Source organism: Bufo gargarizans, chromosome 6 (genome assembly GCF_014858855.1).
Source record: "Bufo gargarizans isolate SCDJY-AF-19 chromosome 6, ASM1485885v1, whole genome shotgun sequence".
NCBI classification, from domain to species: Eukaryota; Metazoa; Chordata; class Amphibia; order Anura; family Bufonidae; genus Bufo; species Bufo gargarizans.
Genome location: NC_058085.1, coordinates 43,413,678 through 43,438,459, shown reverse-complemented (window position 1 = coordinate 43,438,459; position 24,782 = coordinate 43,413,678). Strand labels below are relative to the sequence as shown.

The following is a 24,782-nucleotide window of genomic DNA, read 5'->3' as shown; positions in this document are numbered from 1 at the left end:
GGACTACATTGGTGTTTTTTCTCTTCTTTTCCAGTGTGAAGTCCTGCTTGCTGCCTTTCCTTGGCTGGGATGACTAACTCCTACCATCCTTTTCTCTGCAAGAATGTCAGTCAGAAGTAATTCTGTTGTTTCTATGGCCCCTACTGATCCTCCCCCTTCTGGTCAGGGTTCCCCTACTCAGGATAGGAGATCCGAGGTGCTGCACCTGGTTGCTCATAATTTGGCACTGCAACAATCGATCTCTAACGCCATAATTGCTGCCATGGGTTCCATGTCATCTGCATTAACCCATTCCATTTCTCAGTCCCTCATAGCTCACCCTAGCACCGCTAACCAGGGCCCAGCTCTCCCGCCAGTATCTATAGCTACTGCCTCCAGAACACTTCAGACTGATGGGCCTACCCCATCCCAGGATTACGCGCTTCGTCTGCGTAAAAGAGCTTGCACCCGCCAGGCGGAAAAAACACGGGCATGGAAGACAGCCAGGTCTTTACCTGAGCCAGTGTCAGACTCTGATAGAGAGTCAGAGGAGGAGGCGCATGATGATTTGATTTATGATTTAGAGGAGGAATTGGCAGATGTGGCTGTGGACCCTGCGGGGTCAGGTGTTACAACACTTAATTTATGCCCTCCTGAGACCGCATTAGAGCACCAGGGGACATCGGTGGATCTCTTAAAAGATCCTTCCGGAGAACCGTTATTTAATCCAGATGAACTGCACCATCCCCGCTCTGCGGAATGGATGCCCGCCACTCATTGGGCGCAATATCTAGAAGCACGTATACGCAATCCTCTAAGCAAGGAGTCGCGTAATAAACTGCGGGCGGAGTGCCCTCGACCCTTAATTCCACACAAGGTGTGTGAAACCCCCTCGGTGGACCCTAAAATGGTCCAATTTTTAGCAAAAATGGGCTTTAACCCCCGCAAAGGGCTGGACTCTGCTCTAAAGGCAGTCCAGGATAAATTACTTGACATTACAGGTCCCTTAGCCAAAATATTTGACATGGCTGAGTCCGCTAAGGCGGCAGGTAGCCAAGTGGACCCGGAGGAGCTTAGGGGTTGGGCCCAAAGGGCCATTTGTGTGGCTGGAAATGTAAATGCCTCACTCGCCATAGAATGACGCAAAGCAATTTTGATGAAAATCGAACCAAAGTTATCTAACTTGGCTTTGACCGAAGCGGGCAAGGATGCCCAAGGATTACTCTTTGGCGACTCTTTTATCAAACAGTTGAGCAAATATGTGGGAGCCTTTACTGCACTTGATAAAGCACAGACATCAATGCGGAAGGTCTTCCAGGGTCGTTTCTCCAGCAGTGCCAGCAGTTTTAGGGGCCGACTGTTCGGCCGTTCCAACGTTCATGCCGGGGCACCGGCAGAGGCTCCTTTGCTTACAGAGCATCCCTCCAGGATCAGAGGCACCAGCCTTCCTTCTTCCTGTCGCGGGGCGCCCCATACCGATCACGTGGTTTCAGAGGAAATCCGAACTCTAGACGCCCATTCGCTGAGTCCTGTTCTTCCTCCTTTACCTTTTTTGGACCAATGTGTCGGAGGCAGACTCCGGAGGCGAGTATTGCCCTCCCTGGACCCACCCTAGAGTTAAGGCCTAGGTGAGTATGTAAGGTCTGTTTACACTATAGTCAAGATAATTGAGATTATTAGTGGTCTTCTACAGGTGAGCCCTATGATGTATGGTACAATGTCTTTGTTATAGAATGTTTTCTTTATATCCTTCTTCCTAGGTTGAGAGGCTGACGCTTCAATCACTTACGTTCGACAGTTCATGAATGGTCGGGTATCCGGTTGTTGCTCCGCGATCCAAGCCGACAGGTTCAAGATGTGTTTTCGTTACTTTGTTCCCTTCGGAGGATGTTCGAGCTCAGAAGTTCCGGTTTGATCAGCGCTGGTTGAGGCGCAAAGAAAGAGGAGGATCCCAGGCAGATGAGGACTGATATACTGGGATAAGGGGAGGAGCTGTTACCATGGTTTCCACATTGTTATGCTTTTTCTTTGCTGCTATGGTAGATCCAGTAAAGAAAGTAATACTCGCCTCCATGTCTTTAATAAAATCATGACTTTACGTCATATTTTAGGAAAATCATGCAATTTTTTGCCATTTTTTAAGTGGTCTTAAACTTTTGATCAGGACTGTATCTGTTAAGGTAGTCGCAATGTCTGTGGCTTTAACAGATTCTGGGACCCCTCTAACTCTCAAATTATTGCGTCTGTTTTCTAGATCTTCCATAGTGGCATACAACTTGTTGATGTGTGCCTCTTGTATTTGGAGATTTGAAGCGACTGCTGCCGAGTGGTTTATGACAGATGTCTGTGTTTGTTAAAGCGTATCAATCCTATGGCCTAGATGTTGGAGGTCTTGATCTCAGAGATGTCTTTAGCAATGGGGGCCAGAGAGGATCTTAGTAGACGGGTAATGCTCTAGAGATTGGTTCGTTATTTTCAGAGTGTTCACCACCATCATCACTTGCTTGGTTTGAGTCTGATGCAGAGGTGTCTTTGGGAGACAGTGTTTTGGATGCCGCCATAGTGTTTTGTTTAGTCAGGAACTTATCCAGAGATGGTAGATGCTATAGTTATCTCTTGTTCTATTCTAGGTGTTTTGCATCCTGTAGGCTAGTAGTATGCCTCAGGTCCCCCGCTGGAATGATTGGTCACATTATATTGAGCCCTTAAGGTTCAAGAAGAAAGGGCTTTTGACTAGTCTCTTCGCTAAGTGCAGTAGGGGTCAGATGGGGGGAGTGGGGTAGTGGGTAGCAAAAGAGGCTATTTAATGGCGCGTAGATCCTGTGAGCGATCTGAAAAATTGGAGCAATGCTCCTTGTTGGTGGGTCTGTTGCAATAGTCCTCGTTAAGCCTCCTGCAGTGATAAGGGCAGATGGGCCTCTTTAGCTTGATTTGTACCCAGAATCTATTTGGCTATTGGGCCTGGTGAGTAGTGTAATTCTCAGCATTGTGATCAGGCTGGGAGTCTCTCCCGATGCGTGGGAATCACAGAGGCACTGCTCCAGGGGATCCCTCTTGCACTCAAGCGCCGTGATATTTGGCTAGCACAGCGGTCTATGACTCAATATGTCCCCCAGCGCTCAGTCCACTGATTGCTGTTGGAGTGGTGGGGGTGAAGATGGTGGCTGAGCACAAACTTCAGTACCCCGTGCGGCTGGCGTTTCCCCCTCCAGATTAGGCAGACCTGATAATGAGTTTGTGGGAGACTGCGTCGCAGTCTGGGCCTCTTCTCCTCATCTCTTCTTCTGTGGACGGCTTCTGGACTACCTGTCCCAGCTCTGTTCTTCGGCGGGTCTTTCGGATGAAAACGGGTCCGGACTTAGGAGGCTGTCCCCTCAGGGTGAGTGTGTCCGGGCTCCAGTGGGGGTGCAGTATGTTTCCGGTACTTGAGGTCGGGGCTTCGGCCGGATAGTAGGCCAGAACTCAGATATGTGCTTGAACCACTCCCAGAGAGGGTGGAAAGCAGCTAGGTTAGTCTCGGCTGGTGTGTTGAGGCTTTTTAGTGTAGGATGTTTTTTTTTTTGAGTCATCGGATGGCAGTAGATTAGTATTTGCTCGGAGGAGCCGAGTTTCCTGCGTCCATTCACAAGCGCGCCAGTCCAAGCCCCCTAGAGCAGTGATTGCGAATCTATGGCACGGGTGCCAGAGGCGGCACTCAGAGCCCTCTCTGTGGGCACTTGCACCCTGGAAAAGTCTATGGTGTACCAATATGCCTTAGGCCTCCTGCACACGAACCCCGTGGCCGTGCTGCGGGCCGCAATGCAAGAACACTGACCATGGGGCAGCCGCAGTGGATCACGGACCCATTCACTTTAATGGGTCCACGATCTGCAAAAAGATAGGACATGTTCTATCTTTTTTCGGAACGGAAGTACGGGATGAAACCCCATGGAACCTCTCTATAGGGTTCCGTTCTGTGCTTCCGTTCCGCACCATTCCGCATCTCCGGATTTGGCGGACCCATTAAAGTGAAAGCGTCCGCATCCGTGATGCGGAATGCACGTGGAGCGGTGCCCAATATGGCAACGGGACACCTACAGTCATGTGCAGGAGGCCTTAGACTTTTCCTGCCATTCATCAGCGCAGGCGTACTATGAACACCACAGGCAGCGCACTGAGTGTAAACAGGCTTTTATAGCGAAAAGTACATGGAAGATATACTATACTGGACTGTAGTATTCAGGGGAAATTCCCATGTTGGCACTTTGTGATAAATATGTGGGTTTTGGGGTGCAGTTTGGGCACTCGGTCTCTAAAAGGTTTGCCATCACTGCCCTAGAGCATTTATACCTATGACTCTATGTTGTGACCTTCCTCCATTACTCCTGCTAGAAGTTATGAATGAATTCCTAGCAGTCGACAATAAAGGTCCTGATGGGGGGGTGTCCCTGCACAGTCTGATACCTGCGTACCTGCGACACTGATTAGTGTCAGATTGTGCAGGGACACATCCAACATTAATGGACCTTTACTGCAGACTGCTGGTAATGCCCCATACATTTCTAGTAGGAATAAAAGAGGAAACGCACAACATACAGTTATGAGAAGAGATGCTCCAGAATTGTTATTACATGGGGAATGCAAGTAGTTACTAAATCAGATATGTCAGGGGAGGGGAGGGGACAGGGACTATTAAGGAGAACGTATGCCGAGCTGGTGTATCTAAGCCCTTCATGTGTAATACAGCTCCACGTCAACAGCGGTGTCAGTGTCTGGAAGGCGATCTGATGCGGTGACATCACACAGCGCTCTGCCACTCAGCACATTCCTTATTACGGCAATCGAGAGTTCAGTTACCATGGAAACAAACACAGACTCTCCCGCAGTAAAAGCAGGGCGTGGGTTTATTTTCATGGCGAGGGTGTGACTGTAGTCAGGGTGATGATGTCACCGTCATTACATCCCAGTAACTAAAAAGAATTTCTACCTATATCATGGTATGATAATTATGTGTACTGACAAAACAAGGACATCAGCTGAGATACACGTCACCGGGAACACCCGCAGATACAGAGCAGACAGAGCAATATGTAGTTATTATGGCACTTCTATGGGGCAGTATTATAGTAGTTATATTCTTGTACATAGGAGCAGTTTTATAGTAGTTATATTCTTGTACATAGGAGGCAGTATTATAGTAGTTATATTCTTGTACATAGGAGGCAGTATTATAGTAGTTATATTCTTGTATATAGGAGCAGTATTACAGTAGTTATATTCATGTACATATGAGGCAGTATTACAGTAGTTATATTCATGTACATATGAGGCAGTATTATAGTAGTTATATTCATGTACATATGAGGCAGTATTATAGTAGTTATATTCTTGTACATAGGAGGCAGTATTATAGTAGTTATATTCTTGTACATAGGAGGCAGTATTATAGTAGTTATATTCTTGTACATAGAAGGCAGTATTATAGTAGTTATATTCTTGTATATAGGAGGCAGTATTATAGTAGTTATATTCTTGTACATAGGAGCAGTTTTATAGTAGTTATATTCTTGTATATAGGAGGCAGTATTATAGTAGTTATATTCTTGTATATATTGGAGCAGTATTATAGTAGTTATATTCTTGTAGATAGGAGGCAGTATTATAGTAGTTATATTCTTGTAGATAGGAGGCAGTATTATAGTAGTTATATTCTTGTACATAGGAGGCAGTATTATAGTAGTTATATTCTTGTACATAGGGGGCAGTATTATAGTAGTTATATTCTTGTACATAGGACAGTATTATAGTAGTTATATTCTTGTACATAGGAGCAGTATTATAGTAGTTATATACTTGTACATAGGAGCAGTATTATAGTAGTTATATTCTTGTAGATAGGAGGCAGTATTATAGTAGTTATATTCTTGTAGATAGGAGCAGTATTATAGTAGTTATATTCTTGTACATAGGAGCATTATTATAGTAGTTATATTCTTGTACATAGGAGCAGTATTACAGTAGTTATATTCTTGTACATAGGAGCAGTATTATAGTAGTTATATTCTTGTACATAGGAGCAGTAGTATAGTAGTTATATCCTTGTACATAGGAGCAGTATTACAGTAGTTATATTCTTGTACATAGGAGCAGTATTACAGTAGTTATATTCTTGTACATAGGAGCAGTATTACAGTAGTTATATTCTTGTACATAGGAGCAGTATTACAGTAGTTATATTCTTGTACATAGGAGCAGTATTATAGTAGTTATATTCTTGTACATAGGAGCAGTATTATAGTAGTTATATTCTTGTACATAGGAGCTGTATTATAGTAGTTATATTCTTGTAGATAGGAGGCAGTATTATAGTAGTTATATCCTTGTACATAGGAGGCAGTATTATAGTAGTTATATTCTTGTACATAGGAGCAGTATTACAGTAGTTATATTCTTGCACATAGGAGCAGTATTACAGTAGTTATATTCTTGTACATAGGAGCAGTATTATAGTAGTTATACAGGGAGTGCAGAATTATTAGGCAAGTTGTATTTTCGAGGATTAATTTTATTATTGAACAACAACCATGTTCTCAATGAACCAAAAAAACTCATTAATATCAAAGCTGAATATTTTTGGAAGTAGTTTTTAGTTTGTTTTTTGTTTTAGGTATTTTAGGGGGAAATCTGTGTGTGCAGGTGACTATTACTGTGCATAATTATTAGGCAACTTAACAAAAAACAAATATATACCCATTTCAATTATTTATTTTTACCAGTGAAACCAATATAACATCTCAACATTCACAAATATACATTTCTGACATTCAAAAACAAAACAAAAACAAATCAGTGACCAATATAGCCACCTTTCTTTGCAAGGACACTCAAAAGCCTGCCATCCATGGATTCTGTCAGTGTTTTGATCTGTTCACCATCAACATTGCAGGCAGCAGCAACCACAGCCTCCCAGACACTGTTCAGAGAGGTGTACTGTTTTCCCTCCTTGTAAATCTCACATTTGATGATGGACCACAGGTTCTCAATGGGGTTCAGATCAGGTGAACAAGGAGGCCATGTCATTAGATTTTCTTCTTTTATACCCTTTCTTGCCAGCCACGTTGTGGAGTACTTGGACGCGTGTGATGGAGCATTGTCCTGCATGAAAATCATGTTTTTCTTACCTTGCAGACTTCTTCCTGTACCACTGCTTGAAGGTGTCTTCCAGAAACTAGCAGTAGGACTGGGAGTTGAGCTTGACTCCATCCTCAACCCAAAAAGGCCCCACAAGCTCATCTTTGATGATACCAGCCCAAACCAGTACTCCACCTCCACCTTGCTGGCGTCTGAGTCGGACTGGAGCTCTCTGCCCTTTACCAATCCAGCCATCTGGCCCATCAAGACTCACTCTCATTTCGTCAGTCCATAAAACCTTAGAAAAATCAGTCTTGAGATATTTCTTGGCCCAGTCTTGACGTTTCAGCTTGTGTGTCTTGTTCAGTGGTGGTCGTCTTTCAGCCTTTCTTACCTTGGCCATGTCTCTGAGTATTGCACACCTTGTGCTTTTGGGCACTCCAGTGATGTTGCAGCTCTGAAATATGGCCAAACTGGTGGCAAGTGGCATCTTGGCAGCTGCACGCTTGACTTTTCTCAGTTCATGGGCAGTTATTTTGCGCCTTGGTTTTTCCACACGCTTCTTGCGACCCTGTTGACTATTTTGAATGAAACGCTTGATTGTTCGATGATCACGCTTCAGAAGCTTTGCAATTTTAAGAGTGCTGCATCCCTCTGCAAGATATCTCACTATTTTTGACTTTTCTGAGCCTGTCCTTCTTTTGACCCATTTTGCCAAAGGAAAGGAAGTTGCCTAATAATTATGCACACCTGATATAGGGTGTTGATGTCATTAGACCACACCCCTTCTCTTTACAGAGATGCACATCACCTAATATGCTTAATTGGTAGTAGGCTTTCGAGCCTATACAGCTTGGAGTAAGACAACATGCATAAAGAGGATGATGTGGTCAAAATACTCATTTGCCTAATAATTCTGCACGTAGTGTATTCTTGTACATAGGAGGCAGTATTATAGTAGTAGTTATATTCTTGTACATAGGAGCAGTATTATAGTAGTTATATTCTTGTACATAGGAGGCAGTATTATAGTAGTAGTTATATTCTTGTACATAGGAGCAGTATTATAGTAGTTATATTCTTGTACATAGGAGGCAGTATTATAGTAGTAGTTATATTCTTGTACATAGGAGCAGTATTATAGTAGTTATATTCTTGTACATAGGAGGCAGTATTATAGTAGTTATATTCTTGTACATAAGAGCAGTATTATAGTAGTTATATTCTTGTACATAGGAGGCAGTATTATAGTAGTAGTTATATTCTTGTACATAGGAGCAGTATTATAGTAGTTATATTCTTGTACATAGGAGGCAGTATTATAGTAGTAGTTATATTCTTGTACATAGGAGCAGTATTATAGTAGTTATATTCTTATACAAAGGAGCAGTATTATAGTAGTTATATTCTTGTACATAGGAGCAGTATTATAGTAGTTATATTCTTGTACACAGGAGCACTATTATGGTATTTATATTCTTCTACATAGAAGCAGTATTATAGTAGTTATATTCTTCTACATAGAAGCAGTATTATAGTAGTTATATTCTTGTACACAGGAGCACTATTATGGTAATTATATATATGGTATTTTCCTTCATAAAGAAATTGTGGTAGGGAGTGATTTGCTAGAGGAATTCAGCTGTGGGGGACCTACAAACACATGTATCAATCAGATTACAACATCAGTATTGGATAACATGGTGGATGATGGGAGACCTAGGGCGTTAAAACAAACAAGTCCACACAAATCCCTTGAAATGAAGTCTTTACAGTGACTCGAGGCCTTCCAGAGGTTTTTTGAAGGTCCGGTTCTTTCCTCCGAGCTTCAGGAACGTCCCATTATTTCACAAGAGTTTCACTCTGAAACATGAGGCTCCACACAATAGATGGTAATTCCCCCATAGAATGCAAACTGATCTGTGACCCGAATGAATGGTGGTGAATGAGAGAGCGTCGGGTGGTTAATGCAAACACATGGGGGGCCGGGAGCTGCTCTTTTGGGAAGACTTGCCATTGAATAATGAACACATGAATATCTCAGCCTTCTTTTTCTGATCTTGTGTACGTGAGGATTAGGTGAGGCAGCGACAGGCATCTTCCCATGGACAGTCGTGTATGGGGGGCCACTGGGCCCCTTCCAGAGAGATGGTAAAGCAAAGGCTGCTCTTGATATGCTCCCTGAATCCTGGATTAATGTTCACCTTTGACAAATAGGATGGCATATCTGTGGTGAAGGGAGATCAGAGGCTGCAAAACACACTGGCGCCGCTTATCTATCAGGAAAGAAAGCATTAAATAGGCAGATCCTCAGCCTAACTGTTCACTGATTACCTATAGGGACACTGGAGTTTTGATGGACAGGTCACATAAACAAGAAAAAATATCACAGAAATGATCAGAAATTCTGAATTATTAAATTAAAATTATTATTATATTTTTTTTATAGCAAAGGCACACCACTTCTGACGACCTAAATTGGGTCGATTGAGCGTTATTAATCGCCCCCTCCCCTTTGTGTTTTTTGTCCGATTTTTATTACCTATAAACATCCCCCCCAAAAAATTAAAATAAAAAATTGCTAAAAAAATGTGGCCCATATTATGGTTTTCAGGCTTCTGCACTGGTGTGAAAGTCATGTGTGTCCTGGCAGAAATAAACCCCTCCCATGGACTGCGGCCGCTGGGGATAATAGGCTTATGTGTCTGTCCCATGACTGGCCCTTTTTCCCACGCCTGAGCCGGGCAGCTCCAGGACTCTCCCTCCCAGAATGCTTTATTTCCACCTCGGTTCTCAGGGAGCCGACAACAAAAGTGTCATACAGTAATGGAATTCATCCCAGACAGCGCTCTGCACGCCTACAAGGGGAGGGTAAATGGGGCGACTATTAAGGAAGATGTACTACATGTGACATAATAAAGTGGAAGACCTCGCCCGCCCGTTTAACCTCTCCATATGGACTAGAAGAGGATTGCTGTCTGTTTACTCTGAAGATAATTTACACTTTACATATAGAATAGATCTACATAAAAAGTAGAGTCACTGTGTACATACAATATATTATTATCCTGTACTGATCCTGAGTTACATCCTGTATTATACTCCAGAGCTGCACTCACTATTCTGCTGGTGAAGTCACTGTGTACATACATTACATTACTTATCCTGTACTGATCCTGAGTTACATCCTGTATTATACTCCAGAGCTGCACTCACTATTCTGCTGGTGCAGTCACTGTGTACATACATTACATTACTTATCCTGTACTGATCCTGAGTTACATCCTGTATTATACCCCAGAGCTGCACTGACTATTCTGCTGGTGGAGTCACTGTGTACATACATTACATTACTTATCCTGTACTAATCCTCAGTTCCATCCTGTATTATACTCCAGAGCTGCACTCACTATTCTGCTGGTGCAGTCACTGTGTACATTCATTACATTACTTATCCTGTACTGATCCTGAGCTATATCCTGTATTATACTCCATAGCTGCACTCACTATTCTGCTGGTGGAGTCACTGTGTACATACATTACATTACTTATCCTGTACTAATCCTCAGTTCCATCCTGTATTATACTCCAGAGCTGCACTCACTATTCTGCTGGTGCAGTCACTGTGTACATTCATTACATTACTTATCCTGTACTGATCCTGAGCTATATCCTGTATTATACTCCATAGCTGCACTCACTATTCTGCTGGTGGAGTCACTGTGTACATACATTACATTACTTATCCCGTACTGATCCTGAGTTACATCCTGTATTTCTTTTATTAAAATTTTAAAACAAACAGATAAATAAATATATAAAACAGAGACCAAACCAACCATACAGGACATGATGCTCCTCAGCGCGGCGCAGACAGCACCGGTCCAGCCCACTCGCCACAGAACACCAGCTATGTACAATATTTACAATATCTATGTACATGTACTAACCTTCCTGATCCGGTTGCACCTACCTACACTTAACAAATACAGAAGTTAAACTTACAAAAAGCCCACCCACCACCACCCCAATGCAACACACAATTTTTTTTTTTATATTATATATATATATATATATATATATATATTTTTTTTTTTTTTTTTTTTTTTTTTTTTTTTTGGTCCCTGAGCTGGTCCCGCATCCCATGCCCCCAGTACATGATAACAGACGTCCATGAACCAGCCCAGGATTTTCTTATATGTCCCAAAGTCCCCAATGTTCCATGGAACCCTCCCCCCATTTACCCACCACCCAACCTAACACTACACCCGACAACTCAACCTATACAAATATACAAATATATATATAGACATAAAGACATATAAACTACATTACATAGTACATTACATAGTAGACCTTAACCTCACCACCCACCGTGAGGCTTTTCAGCCACACACAACCCATTAAAGCCCAAGTTTGGCGCCTGCAAGCCCTATGTCCTCATACAGCCACCAAAACAAAACAAAAATCTACAGTGTCAGCTTCAGCCCACCACCGGGAGGGGAGACAACAGGCTAGGGTACCCTAAAGGCAAAACCCCTCCAGAGGAGAGAGGCTCTACCCGCCCCCAACCTCTCGTACTCCAGAGAGCGCACCTTCACCAGGTCTCCGAGAATGTTCCTAACCACCTCATCCTCGGGGAGGATTTTGCGTTGCGTCGAAACTAAACACCGTGCATGCCACGTGTAGTACCTGACCACTGAGCTGACTAGGAATAAAGTGCAAAGGTCCCTACCACCCAGGTGTCTGAATGCTCCATAGGCCCATTCCGCATAGGAGAGAGTGACCAGCCTAGGCCAGCCAATGGAGGTCCCCACCCTGGTGTAAACCTCTGTGTTAAAGGGACAATGAAGCAGGAAGTGGTCCATGCTTTCCAGCACACCACCGCACTCCTCACGGGGACACCCCCTGTCCTCAGAGCTCCTACACTTCAGATTGTCCCTCACACACAGTTTCCCATGGAAGCAGCGCCAAGTCAAGTCAAAGAACTTCAAGGGGATCCTATTGGAATTTAAAAGCCGTAACCCAACCCTCAGATCCCGACCTGGGCAGTCCCTGAGGGCCAGAGGTTTCTGGAAATGGGTCAACAGAACCCTCTGGTCAAGGAGTCTCCTTGACTGAGTCCTGATTTCCCACATCCCCAGACCCCACCGACGTAATACCTTCAGAACCAGGGCAGCATAAGCCGGGAGATGCCCATGTGGTGTGCGGAGATCCTTCACTTGCCCCCCTGTCTCCCATTCCTGGAAGAAAGGCCGAAACCATCCCCGACAGGAGGCTACCCACAGAGGAGCCCTCTCTTGCCAGAGGTTCGAGAGATTAATCTTAATAAAGGTGTTCACCAGGAACACCACAGGGTTGACCATACCCAACCCTCCTAGTCTCCTCGTACGGTAAGTAACCTCCCTCTTGACAAGGTTCAGTCTGTTTCCCCATAACATCTGGAAGAACAGACTGTAGACCCGAGTCCAGAAAGGTTCCGGCAAGACGCACACACTGCCCAGATATAACAGCAAAGGGATCAGGTAGGTTTTGATAATGTTCACCCTTTCCCTGAGGGTTAAAGACCAACCCTTCCACTGGTCCACCTTCTGAGCGGCAATCTTAAGCCTGCTATCCCAATTTTGATGGGGATAATCCCCCTGGCCAAATTCAATGCCGAGGACTTTTGTAGATTCCTGGGGCTCTGGAAGGGTGTCCGGGAGATCAAAACCAGGATCTCCACCTCCCAGCCAGAGACTCTCACACTTATCTCGGTTGATCTTGGACCCAGATGACTCTGAGTAGCGCTCTACCTCAGACAGTACCCACTCTGCCTCCCCTCTCGAAGACACAAAGATAGTTACGTCATCAGCATACGCCACCACCCTCAGTGTAGTCTCCGGAGCCGCCCGGTCCATCCCGATGCCCGCCAACGGCCCACGATCAACCCCTCTAAGGAAGGGATCGATCGCGAACACGTACAAAAGCGGGCTCAGAGGACAACCCTGGCGAACCCCAGATCCCACCCCAAAAGGACGCCCAATCCAACCATTCACAAGCGGGAAACTCTCTGCCCCTGCATACAAGGTCTTAAGCCAATCAACAAACCCCCCGGGCAGGCCATATCTCAGAAGGACAGACCAGAGGTACTCGTGGTTAACACGATCAAATGCTTTTGCCTGATCCAAGGACAGCATGTACCCCTTCCAGTGACCTGCCCTGCCCTGCTCCACGGCCTCCCGGACACTGAGCACAGCACTAAAAGTACTGTGGCCGGGAACAGAGCAATGCTGGGCCCCAGAAAGGAGCTGGGGTGCAAATTTCACCAGCCGATTAAATAGCACCTTTGCCAAAATCTTTCTGTCCACACCGAGGAGCGCTATGGGACGCCAATTCTCAATGTGGAAAGGATCTTTACCCTTTGACAGGATGATCAGGGCCGACCTCCTCATTGACTTTGGTAGAGTACCCGAGGAGAGACACTCATTTAATACCTCAGTCAAGAGGGGAACTAAGGTGTCCTTAAAGGTCTTGTAAAACTCAGATGTTAAGCCATCCGGACCAGGTGATTTTTTGGGAGCAAGCCCCTCAATCACCAGACTGACTTCCTCTTTTATTATTGTATTCGTGTATTCTGAGTGCCATTCACCTAATGATATGCACTCAGACTTGAGCTATCTGGGGATATGTTAAATGTCTGTGTTTGCTGTGGGGGTGTGCCATTGTGTGTTTGGGTGGTGATTCCTGTCCTGTTGTCTCCACATGTGTATTGGTGATCTCCCCTTTGTCCTGAGAGATAATTGGATTGTCTTTGGTCGTCTCCGGGACAGAGGGGAGGAAACCATGATGCATTGTGGGGATATGTTGTATCTGCAACAAACAGTAATAAAAACCAGGCTGGGTGTGCCAGCACTTCAGATCACTGCTTGACCCTCAACACGGAGCCTTGTCTTGTTATTGGGGGATTCCCTGTATGCTGTTGGAGACTGATTGCCAGGAGTGTAAGCTGACGGATACGCTTTTCCTGTTCGTCTGACTGACAGCTACTTGTGAGGTTCCAGTTTGGAGTGCTATTTTGTATCCAGTTCGGGAGGTTGGTGTTCTGCAGTAGCTGTGCCTGTCTCTCGGAAAGGGGCCTATCGCCTAAACGGATCTTAACCCCTTGTCTGCTGAAACGGTGCCGTTACATTGGTGGCAAGCAGCGGGATCGTTCCTACAGCCAGAAGGACAGCTACAGGAGACACCATTTCTTTGGATTCTACAATTTAAGGGCAACGCATGTCCCAGTACAGCGACCCTAAAAGCAACAGGATGGAACCAGCAGTGTTATACGAGGAGGAGGACCTGGATGGCCGGGATGCATTAAGGAAAGGCATCTGGTACCAGGCCCTGGATAATGTACAATACCAGCGAGGTGAGAGTCTCCCCAGTGAAGAGCAGCGGTTGCAGAAGCAAGTGGCCCTGCGGATGTCCTTCCTGGGAGAGCAGCCCCTGGAGGAATGGGTGATAGAACTACAGCACCGGGTATGGCAGGAGCTATGGCTGGAGGATGCCTACCAGGCGCTTTGGTGGTATGTGGCACAGTTTATACCCTGGACAGCTGAGCATGACAACCCAGAGGGAGAGGAGTTTGATGGTCCTGGCTTGTTATGGGAGTCCTTTGCAGAGCCTGACTTCGGGAGCCCTGCACAGTCCAGACTTCAGGACATTTTCTATGAGAGGGAGGCTAGGCATGAGTGGGATGACCCCCATGAGGTAGAGCAAGACCTGGCTCACCTAGCAACCCTGGAGTGGGAACTGGAGCAGGACTACAGAGATCTCTTCCACTCCATTGAGAAGGCTCAGCAGGACGGTAAGGTGACAGACCCAGATCCAGACCCATTCAGCTGGGCAGATATTGTAGAGTGTTACTGGGAAGGACCCCAGGTGGCCGGTAGAGATGGGACCGAGGTCTCTCCGCCGGTCCTGCAGGGAATTGGGAGCCTAGTCTCCATTCCCCAGCTGCAGTGTGAAGTGCAGGGAGGGGAGAGCAGCGGCCGCCCTCCCCAGCGGCAGGCTGAGTTGCAGGGGGCAGAGGTAGTTGTTCCTGCCCGCCAGCAGCAGCATGATTTTTTGGGAATTGGGAGCCGAGTCTCCATTCCCCAGCGGCAGACGGAGTTACAGGGGGCAGAGACAGTCGGTCCTGTCCCCCAGCGGCAGAGTGTCCTACAGGGAATAGAGAGCCCAGTCTCCTTTCCCCAGCAGCAGGACACTGTATTGGGAGCGGAGGCGGTCGGTCGCACTCCCCAGCGGCTGGAAGTATGTATGGGAGAGGAGCTCGTTACCCCCTCTCCCCAGCGGCAGCTTAACGCACCAGGGGGAGACAGTAAGCCCCACAACTGTGCAGATGGGACCGTGGTCTCTGCACTTACAGCACAGGGGGTAGGGACAGTCGGTCCTGTCCCCCAAACAGTCGGTTTCCCCCTCCAACAACCAGACTCCAACCAGGCTTCTTCTGTGGTAGTGATGGCACCAGGGCAGGGTACCGCTGATCCCTGCCCACAAAGCAACCTCCACTCCAAACCAGGGAGCAACTCAGAGACCGGGAGTACCAGCTTCCAACATCACCTTGGTGGACTTACTGGACAGAGACAGGCTACGAAATTCAGCAGGTCCAGTATTGGGTTGTGGGTGGGCTGCCAGACTAACTCAGGTACCGACCGGCGTGAGGTCAGGTATCTGGTTAGTCTTCCCTGGGGGGGGGAGATGTGTGGCGAAACCAACCTCGCCACTGGGTTTTGGAGAGGACTGTTTAAAAGCCTCTTGCCTCAGGATTATGGCCCATAGTAACTGTAAAGGAGAAGACAGACCGGCCGCACAGCTTAAATCTGTCTGTAGAATTGTATTTTATGTTATGATGCGTTCGGTTAAATTGTATGTGATGTGAGGGCACCCAGATAGCTAATATTATTGTATTCGTGTATTCTGAGTGCCATTCACCTAATGATATGCACTCAGACTTGAGCTATCTGGGGATATGTTAAATGTCTGTGTTTGCTGTGGGGGTGTGCCATTGTGTGTTTGGGTGGTGATTCCTGTCCTGTTGTCTCCACATGTGTATTGGTGATCTCCCCTTTGTCCTGAGAGATAATTGGATTGTCTTTGGTCGTCTCCGGGACAGAGGGGAGGAAACCATGATGCATTGTGGGGATATGTTGTATCTGCAACAAACAGTAATAAAAACCAGGCTGGGTGTGCCAGCACTTCAGATCACTGCTTGACCCTCAACACGGAGCCTTGTCTTGTTATTGGGGGATTCCCTGTATGCTGTTGGAGACTGATTGCCAGGAGTGTAAGCTGACGGATACGCTTTTCCTGTTCGTCTGACTGACAGCTACTTGTGAGGTTCCAGTTTGGAGTGCTATTTTGTATCCAGTTCGGGAGGTTGGTGTTCTGCAGTAGCTGTGCCTGTCTCTCGGAAAGGGGCCTATCGCCTAAACGGATCTTAACCCCTTGTCTGCTGAAACGGTGCCGTTACACTCTTCACTGATCATTTCCGTCAAACCGTCGAGAGAGGGGTCTACCCCTGGTTCAGGGACAGTTTCAGTCAGGAAAGCCGATATCTTATCACGATCAAGATCCCTCCTTGCCATGAGATGTGAGTAAAAGGATCTGACAACCTCCAGGATCCCTGATCTGGACCTTCTCAGAGAACCCGTACTATCAATCAGTCCTGACACAATCTTACTACTCACTGACATCCTGCAGTTTTTGTAAGGGTCGGGCGAGCGGTATTTCCCGTAATCCCTCTCAAAAACCAAAGATGCGTGCCTATCGTACTGACACCTCATAAGCAAAGACTTCACTCTGGAGATCTCCTCACGGCTACCCCCAGTCGAGACAAGACGTTCGAGTTTCCTCCTCAGGCCCTGATACAGGCGATACTTACTCAGACTCCTGAGGCTCGAGAGCTGGCGGAAGAATCTCCCCACCCTTTCCTTGAAGATCTCCCACCACTCAGACTTACTGCCGCAGAGATCCAGCAATGGTACCTGGCTCTGAACGAAATCCTCAAAGGACTGTCTTATCTCCGCTTCTTCCAAGAGAGACGAATTGAGCCTCCAGTAGCCCCTTCCCATTCGGGGGGTCTCTGCAACATTCAGAGAAAACAAAATCATACAGTGGTCGGAGAACTCCACCTCCACAGCGGACACGGCTGAAGAGACGGCTTCCTCCTTTAAATAAAACCTGTCTATTCTAGACCTACAACTAGCCCTATGATAGGTGAACCCCGGGTGGCCTGGGGTGTGCCGGATGTGGACATCCACCAGACGAGCCTCACTAGCTATTTTATTAAGCGCAACGCTGTCGTAAGTCAGCTTGTCCCTGGAACCTCCCCTATCCTGGGGCCTCGTGACAGTATTGAAGTCCCCTCCAAAGACCACCTGCCGACTTGTAAAAAGATAGGGCTTGATCCTCATGAAGAGACACTTACGGTCCCACTTGGACTGGGGACCATAGATGTTAATTAGACGAAGTTCTTGTCCCCTCATGAGGACATCCAGGATCAGGCACCTCCCCATTTCTAATTCAATAACCCGTCGGCATTCTACCGGTGCAGTAAAAAGGACTGCCACCCCGCTATACGGCTCGGCCGCAAGAGACCAGTAGGAGGATCCGCGTCGCCACTCCCTTTTAGCTTTAAATACAGATGCCAAATCTGGCAGCCTGGTCTCCTGCAAAAACAAAATGTCAGCTTCAACCCGGCTGAAAAAATCAAAGGCCGCAAATCTAGCCGTATCTGACTTAATGCTGGCCAGCGTCAACGGAGTGAGTGCCGCCATCATGGGTGATTGAATTAGATGGCTTTCTTTTCCCACTGCCCCCACCAACTTTTTCATCAGATGATGGCTTACCCCTCTTCAAACAAACAGATGTGTCCATTTCACCTCTGCCCTTGTGCTCTGACTCCAAGCCAGCCCCCACCCCTGAGGACATGTTTTCCCCAGTAGAAGGAGGCTCGGCGTCCCCCGCAGGCCCAGGTGTCACCGCGACTCCCGAAACCTCCCCACCGGCTCCCTCCCCTGAGGAGGGGGAGGTGTCACCAATGGCTTGGAACCGGTTTGAGAGACTAATCAGAGGGGGGTTGGTTGTACCTTCCTTTGGCATCTGGCGGGTGGGAGAAGATCTTAAATCTCCCTTTTTCCCTGTACGTTTATTACCCTGCTTTTGCCATCCCCCACTTCCCCCGTCATGGGGGGATAATGAGGAGATGGCACCTTCCTCTTCCTGGATCCTCCTAATTTCCTCATCCAGCTCACTGTCCCTTTGGGCCTCAGCAGTAGCAGCAGTCTCAGGGGTGAGATCAGGGGTCATCCCAGCTTCCCCAGTTGCCTGAGGTTCCCGGGATTCACCCATCTCCCTCTCCCTTCGGCGATTTTCCTGACGCCTCAGTTGGGCAGGCGTCTTTTGCTTACTTTTCTTCCCTGGCCCCTCTGTTCCTTCACTTCTGCCAGCCCCTGCCCCAGTAGAATTGGCCTCACGGCTTCCTCCCGCCGGGGCATTGACCGCATTGGCAAAGGAATGAGGGCAGCGACTGAATGGGTGACCTAAGTCACCACACAGGTGACACCTAATCTCTGCATATGATGCAGCGAGGTGGCCAATCTCCCCACACAGCGCGCACTTCTGTACAGTGCAGTTAGCACTGAAGTGTGTGGGGCTGCCGCATCTGTGACAGAGCTTCGGCTGACCCTGGTAGAAAATCTGGATGCGATCCCTTCCAAGGAAGGTGGCAGATGGTATGTGAGTAACTGTGTTTCCTAAAAGCCTAAGTTTTACCATGAACGTCCAGGCCCCAGACCAGATGCTATGTTCATCCCTGTTCTTCTTGGGAACCTCCACCACCTCCCCATATCGGCCGAGCCACGTCATGATGTCAATACACGAGAGTGACTCGTTACGGGTTAGAACGGTCACCCTCTTCACATTGTTCTGACGAGACACTGCCTGGACGGCAAAATCTCGCCAGCTGGGCTCGTCCTTTGCCATCTCATAGTTCGACCAGAAGAGCTCAAGTCCCTCCGGCCGAACAAAGCTGACATCGAACTCAGGGGTCCCATAGGGATGTATCAAGGCGTAGATGTCTGTCGCCTTGAAGCCCATCTTTAGAAGGAGCTCAACAACTTCTGATCTTGAAGGACATTTATCACTGCCCCTCCACCTCAGACGGACCACATTCCTACGGAGAGCACCCTGCCCAGCTGTCGGGAGGGACCACGTGGTCTCCCCGCTCCTTTGCTCTCGGAAGGCTGAGAGGCCATGCCTATCTATCCAAAAGGATAGATCAACCTCCCTCCCCTCTACATTGATTGTGCTCTCCCCTCTCTTTAGAGCCTCCAGAAGACGCCGCTGCAAAACGCCGTCCCCAGAGCCAGAGGACAAGGAGGGTCCCCTACTCACCCCGGCCGTGACAGTAGCAAAACTGCGCACAGGGGCTGCCACAGCCGGGGGGGCAACCGGACCAGGTTCCACACCCTCCCCGCTTACCAAAGACCCTCCACCACCCACTTCCATATCTTCCATCCCCAAACCAGCCTTACTTACAACAGATTCTGCGACCTCCCTTCCTTCCCTCCTAACACCATTCACTCCACCATCCAAACCCCCAGACATATTTTTATTAAAAATAATTTTCTGCCCCCCACCTGCTCCCTCACTCATACTGGCTGAACCGGTGTGTTTTGGTGTAATTATTGGTACCTCAGCATCACTGGGCCCTGGGGTCGGAGCTGCCCCCAAAAGACAGACCACAGCCCCAACCCCACTTTTATCATTGCCCTCCGCTTCCTCAGTACTACCATTTACAACTTTTGGACGCCGCTGATCCATTACCGGGCGCCGCTGATCCAAACGCTGCTGATCTGTTCTTTCATGGCGCCGCTCATCTGGACCAGCAGCGCCAATACAAAACAAAGGCTTTGGCCTCAGTTCTTGACCTTCATTGGGAGGCGTAACCGTCATAGCTCCGACAGCTCCTTCATGCCTCTGCTGGCCCGAGGGAACAGCGTCATCAGCGGTTGGAGCCATCGGAGCTCCTGCAGCCATCTGTGGCGTGGAGCCACCCCCTCCTCCCATCAGGGAGCAAACTCCAGCGCCAGAGATTTTTCTCTCATCCTCCGCAGTAACCTTCCTGTCCGGCTTTTCAGCCGGTGTCGCACCAGCTCCATCCCCGTTACTGCAAACAGAGACGGAGCTCACCACCATATCGGATACCTCGCTCTCCCCTCTCTCCTGCACCGAGTCCACTGCAGGACACGGGCTGGGCTGAGAAGAGGGGCTAATACAGTGAGCCGGCCCTGCGGTCGACCCGGGGGTCCCAGGGAGGGGGGTGTATACATATCTTACCTGCTCCTGGAGCTTGGTCTTCTTAGCCTTTTTCTTTCCTTCCCCAGGCGTCTCCGGTGGCAACTCATCACCAAAGCATAAGTCCTGGAAACGCACTGGGGACTCCAGGAGCTGGATCTCCTCCACTAGGGCCCCTCCCGGGCCGCAGGTCTCATACTCATCCCCCGAGCCGCAGCTGGGTGACCTTGCTATTTGGCGTGCAGGGGGCCCACTGTACGGAATCTGCTCCTGCAGGCTGCCAGGTGGATCTTGCTGGTCATCATCATCATCCTCCTCCTGCACGACTGATTCCTTCTCCACCTGGCTGTCAGGCTGCTGCCCCATCTGCCCCTTCTCCTCCGCCATCTTCCGAAAACGTTCCTCGTTTAGGAGTTTTTCCTTAAACGGGCCGCTTTTATCTCGGAGTACAGTCCGCCTTTGCTCAATCTCGCCAATGTCAGCTTGTAGCTGCTTTATTTGGCTCTCCAGCCCCTGCTTCTTCCTCTTTGGGGCCACTCCAACACAAGACCTCAAGCCGCGCAGCTCCTCCCGGAGCCTCCTCAGGGTCTTAGTCGCGTCTTCGTACTCACGGAGGTGGCTCATGACCCGGGATCCGTAGGTGGAAATGGACTCCCGGGCCCTCAGTACGCCCCAGCCTTCCTCCTCAAGATCTGCTTCACCTCCGTGAACACTCGGCTTTTGCTGGGCCCCGGAAGGGCCACTCTCACCCATGCTGGCATTCGGGTCCTCCTTAGCGGATCCAGCCTTGCGGCTCTTCCTACTACCCTCAGACTCAGGGGAGACAGAAGCCACATTACTGCGACTCCTGCCAGATCTTCTTACCCCTGAGTCCTCCATGCAGGCCAAACGCTGGCTTCTCCTGTCCCCTGAAGGTCTGCCGCTGGGAACAGGAGCCTGGGGCTTGCTTCCCTCGCTCATGCCTGAGAACCCACTCTCCCCCTGGGGAGGAGAGAGCCGGCCTCAGGTGGATAGATTTTCCTCCAAACGCTCAGGAGCAGCAGCAGCAGCAGCAGCTACACACAGCCACAGGCGACCACACCCACAGGTAATCGCAGCTCAGGAACAGCTGGTCCAGAGCTGCACTCACTATACTGCTGGTGCAGTCACTGTGTACATACATACATTACTTATCCTGTACTGATCCTGAGTTACATCCTGTATTATACTCCAGAGCTGCACTCACTATTCTGCTGGTGGAGTCACTGTGTACATACATTACTTATCCTGTACTGATCCTGAGTTACATCCTGGATTATACTCCAGAGCTGCACTCACTATTCTGCTGGTGGAGTCACTGTGTACATACATTACATTACTTATCCTGCACTGATGCTGGGTTACATCCTGTATTATACTCCAGAGCTGCACTCACTATTCTGCTGGTGGAGTCACTGTGTACATACATTACATTACTTATCCTGTACTGATCCTGAGTTTTACATCAAGACACGGAGGCTCATATTGCATTCTCCTTCTTTACTGAACCACCAATAGCAGCAAAGAGAAAAAATTAACATACAGGGAACCATAGCAACCAATGTCCCTCCCCTATGGCCCCTATAATAGGCCGCTCCTCCTATGGCTCTTCCTCTTTCTTTGCTGCTGCCAAGCTAAGTACACCTTGTCTCTTACTTTGTCTCTGCTTTAGGTGTTATCTGTAATTTTGCGCTGGCTACCACAGGGTGACTAACCCTGTTCGCTCGCAGCGCTCGCTTTGCTTTTGCCTTCCCTCCCTCTTGGGGCAGGTGAGGGATTTGTCATCTCTGCGCTTATTTCTGCGCGTTTGCGTTCCTTTATGCGGCGCCGTTAGGGCTTCCCCACTCCCCCTTCTGTGCTGGCCTCTGTGCTTTGCGCTGACCTCCCCTCCCCGCCACCCTTACTTGTTTTACCGTTCCCCGGCGTCCGCGCCGACGGGGGTTTGGGGGGCGGGTCTCCGCTGCCTTCAGGGGCTCCATTCCCGGCGCGTCTGCGATCCGGTAGGCCGCGAGATCTCGCGAGATCTCGGTGGCCATTTTGGTTCGCCCTCTGTGTTCGGGAGGCCGCGAGATCTCGGCGGCCATCTTAGTTTGGGCGGCCGCTTTCGCGGGCTTCTGGGGGCGGGATTACGGCGCTTCCTGTCTTCTGGCCGTTCACTCGCCTCCAGTTTTTCCTGCACGGTCGGCGGCTCCTGCTTTGGCCTCTCAGGTGACCTCGCCCTTAGTGATTTGGGGGTATTTTCGGATCATAACTGGGTTCTCTTCAGACATCTGTGTCCACTATGTCCACTCCTACTCCCCCTCCTGCTGCCAGTCGGCCCCCCTCCCCCCCTGAGGCGTTTAACCCCTCCGAGGCAGATGCACAGGCGCTTGCTCTACAGCGCTCTGTGTCAGACGCGATTTTGGCAGCCATGGGCTCCATGTCGTCGGTTCTGTCACAGACTATCACCCAGGCCCTGTCTACACTCCCCACTGGTGTCCCCTTGCAGCTGCCCCCTGCAGCACCGCAGCCTACCTCCATTGATCCCCCTGTTACACAGGGGACTGTGACTGGTGCGCATCTTGCCACCCCAGAGACCGTGCTTAGCTCACGGAAGAGGGCCCTTTCCCGCCGGGCAGAACGGGCGCGGACATGGAAATGCGCTAGAGCGCAATCACCGGATCTGTCTGTCTCTGATGGAGCTTCAGACGAGGAGGCGTTGGCGGATTTTGATTATGGGGTTGAGGAGGATCTCACCCTCCCCGTTCCGGGCCCCTCGACTTCCGCTGCTGCGGCCTCCTCTGCCAAGGATTTGGCAGCGACCTCCACTGCTACCCGCACTGAGGGTGTGCTGGATGAGGCGGGTGAACCTATGTTCGACCCGGAGTCTTTACACCACCCGCGTTCGGCAGAATGGCTCCCCTCTCCTCATGTAGGAGCGTATCTGGAGCACTGGGTGCGCCACTCGCTTAGCCGCGAATCGCGCAATAAGCTTAGGGCAGAGTGTCCCCGTCCGGTGGTCCCTAATAAGGTTTGTGACACCCCATTGGTGGACCCCAAGATGTCGCAGTTCTTGGCCAAAACTGGCTGGAACGCTAAGAAGGGCCTGGATTCAGCATTGCGCAGCTGCCAGGACAAGCTGTTGGATGTCTTTGGTCCTTTGACCAGGATTTTGGAAATGGCCGAGGCGGCCAGAATTGAGGGTTCCCCTGTTGACCCGGTGGAATTGAGGGGCTGGGCCCAGAGGGCCATATGCCTTGCCGGCAATGCAAATACTGCCGTAGCAATTGAGAGACGCAAGGCTATATTGTTTAAAATCGACCCCAAATTTGCCAATTTGGCGCTCACTGAGGCAGGGAAGGATGCCCAGGGCCTCCTCTTCGGCGAGTCCTTCATCAAGGACATGGGCCGTTTTGTGGGCACGTTTACCGCGCTGGACAAGGCCCAGGCTTCTATGCGCCGGGTCTTCCAGGGGCGGGTCTCTCATAGGGCCGGCAGTGGTAGGGGCCGCCTGTCCGGCCGTGCACATTTCCAGGCCCGTGGAGCGAACAGAGGCTCCAGTGGACATCGTCCTCAGTTCCAGGACCAGCGTACCGCATCCCCATTCTTCTCCACAAGAGGAAGTCAGTGGCGTTCACGTTCCTTCCGGGGCAACCCGAATCATCGTAGACCCTTGGGTAAGTGCTCCCCAGATTGGGGATTCTACGGTACCTTGTGTAGGGGGCAGGCTCCGGCTTTTTTCCCACGCTTGGAGCCTCATTACCGCGGACCCATGGGTTCTGGCCACGGTCAGGGGATTCCACATAGAGCTCTCGGGATCCCCCTATCTGATTCCTTCCCCTCCGCTCTTTCCCCTATCGCGCTCGGACTGTGCGTTGGTGGACGCAGAATTACACGCCCTCAGGCTGAAGTTGGCAATAGAGCCGGCTCCCCCGTCATCGGCGGGGGTGATCAGCAATATCTTTCTGGTTCGGAAGAAGGATGGGCAGATGAGACCAGTCATCAACCTTCGCTCCTTGAATGCGGTAGTACGTTACCGGCATTTCAAAATGGAAGGGATCCATCTCCTTCGGGATTTATTGATCCCGGGGGACTGGATGGTGAAACTAGACTTGAAGGATGCCTACCTGACGGTTCCGGTGTCCTCTCGTTCCAGGGACCTGCTTCAGTTCAGGTGGCAAGGAGAGGTCTGGAGGTTCACCTGTCTGCCGTTCGGGCTGTCTTCAGCTCCCTGGTGTTTCACCAAGTTGCTGCGTCCGGTCGTGTCGTGGTTGAGGACTCGGGGTGTGCGCCTCATAATCTATCTGGACGACATCCTGTTGATGCACGAGTCCCGAGCGGGATTGCTGGAACATCTACGCTGGACGGCG

General features: G+C 49.2%; 1 protein-coding gene across 1 annotated transcript; it reads left to right on the top strand.

Annotated features, from left to right (window-relative positions):
- The first annotated feature begins 262 nt into the window (after positions 1–262).
- LOC122941959 lies at positions 263–1,963 on the top strand. The gene is made up of 2 exons (XM_044299454.1): positions 263–1,607; positions 1,740–1,963. Exon 1 carries the CDS (start codon positions 263–265, stop codon positions 1,118–1,120), a length of 858 nt encoding a protein of 285 aa, XP_044155389.1. The 3' UTR covers positions 1,121–1,607; positions 1,740–1,963.
- The last annotated feature ends 22,819 nt before the right edge of the window (positions 1,964–24,782 follow it).

Excerpts from the sequence above, each read along its gene's own strand:
- LOC122941959 (XM_044299454.1), top strand. The coding sequence starts at position 263 with ATGGGTTCCATGTCATCTGCATTAACCCATTCCATTTCTCAGTCCCTC.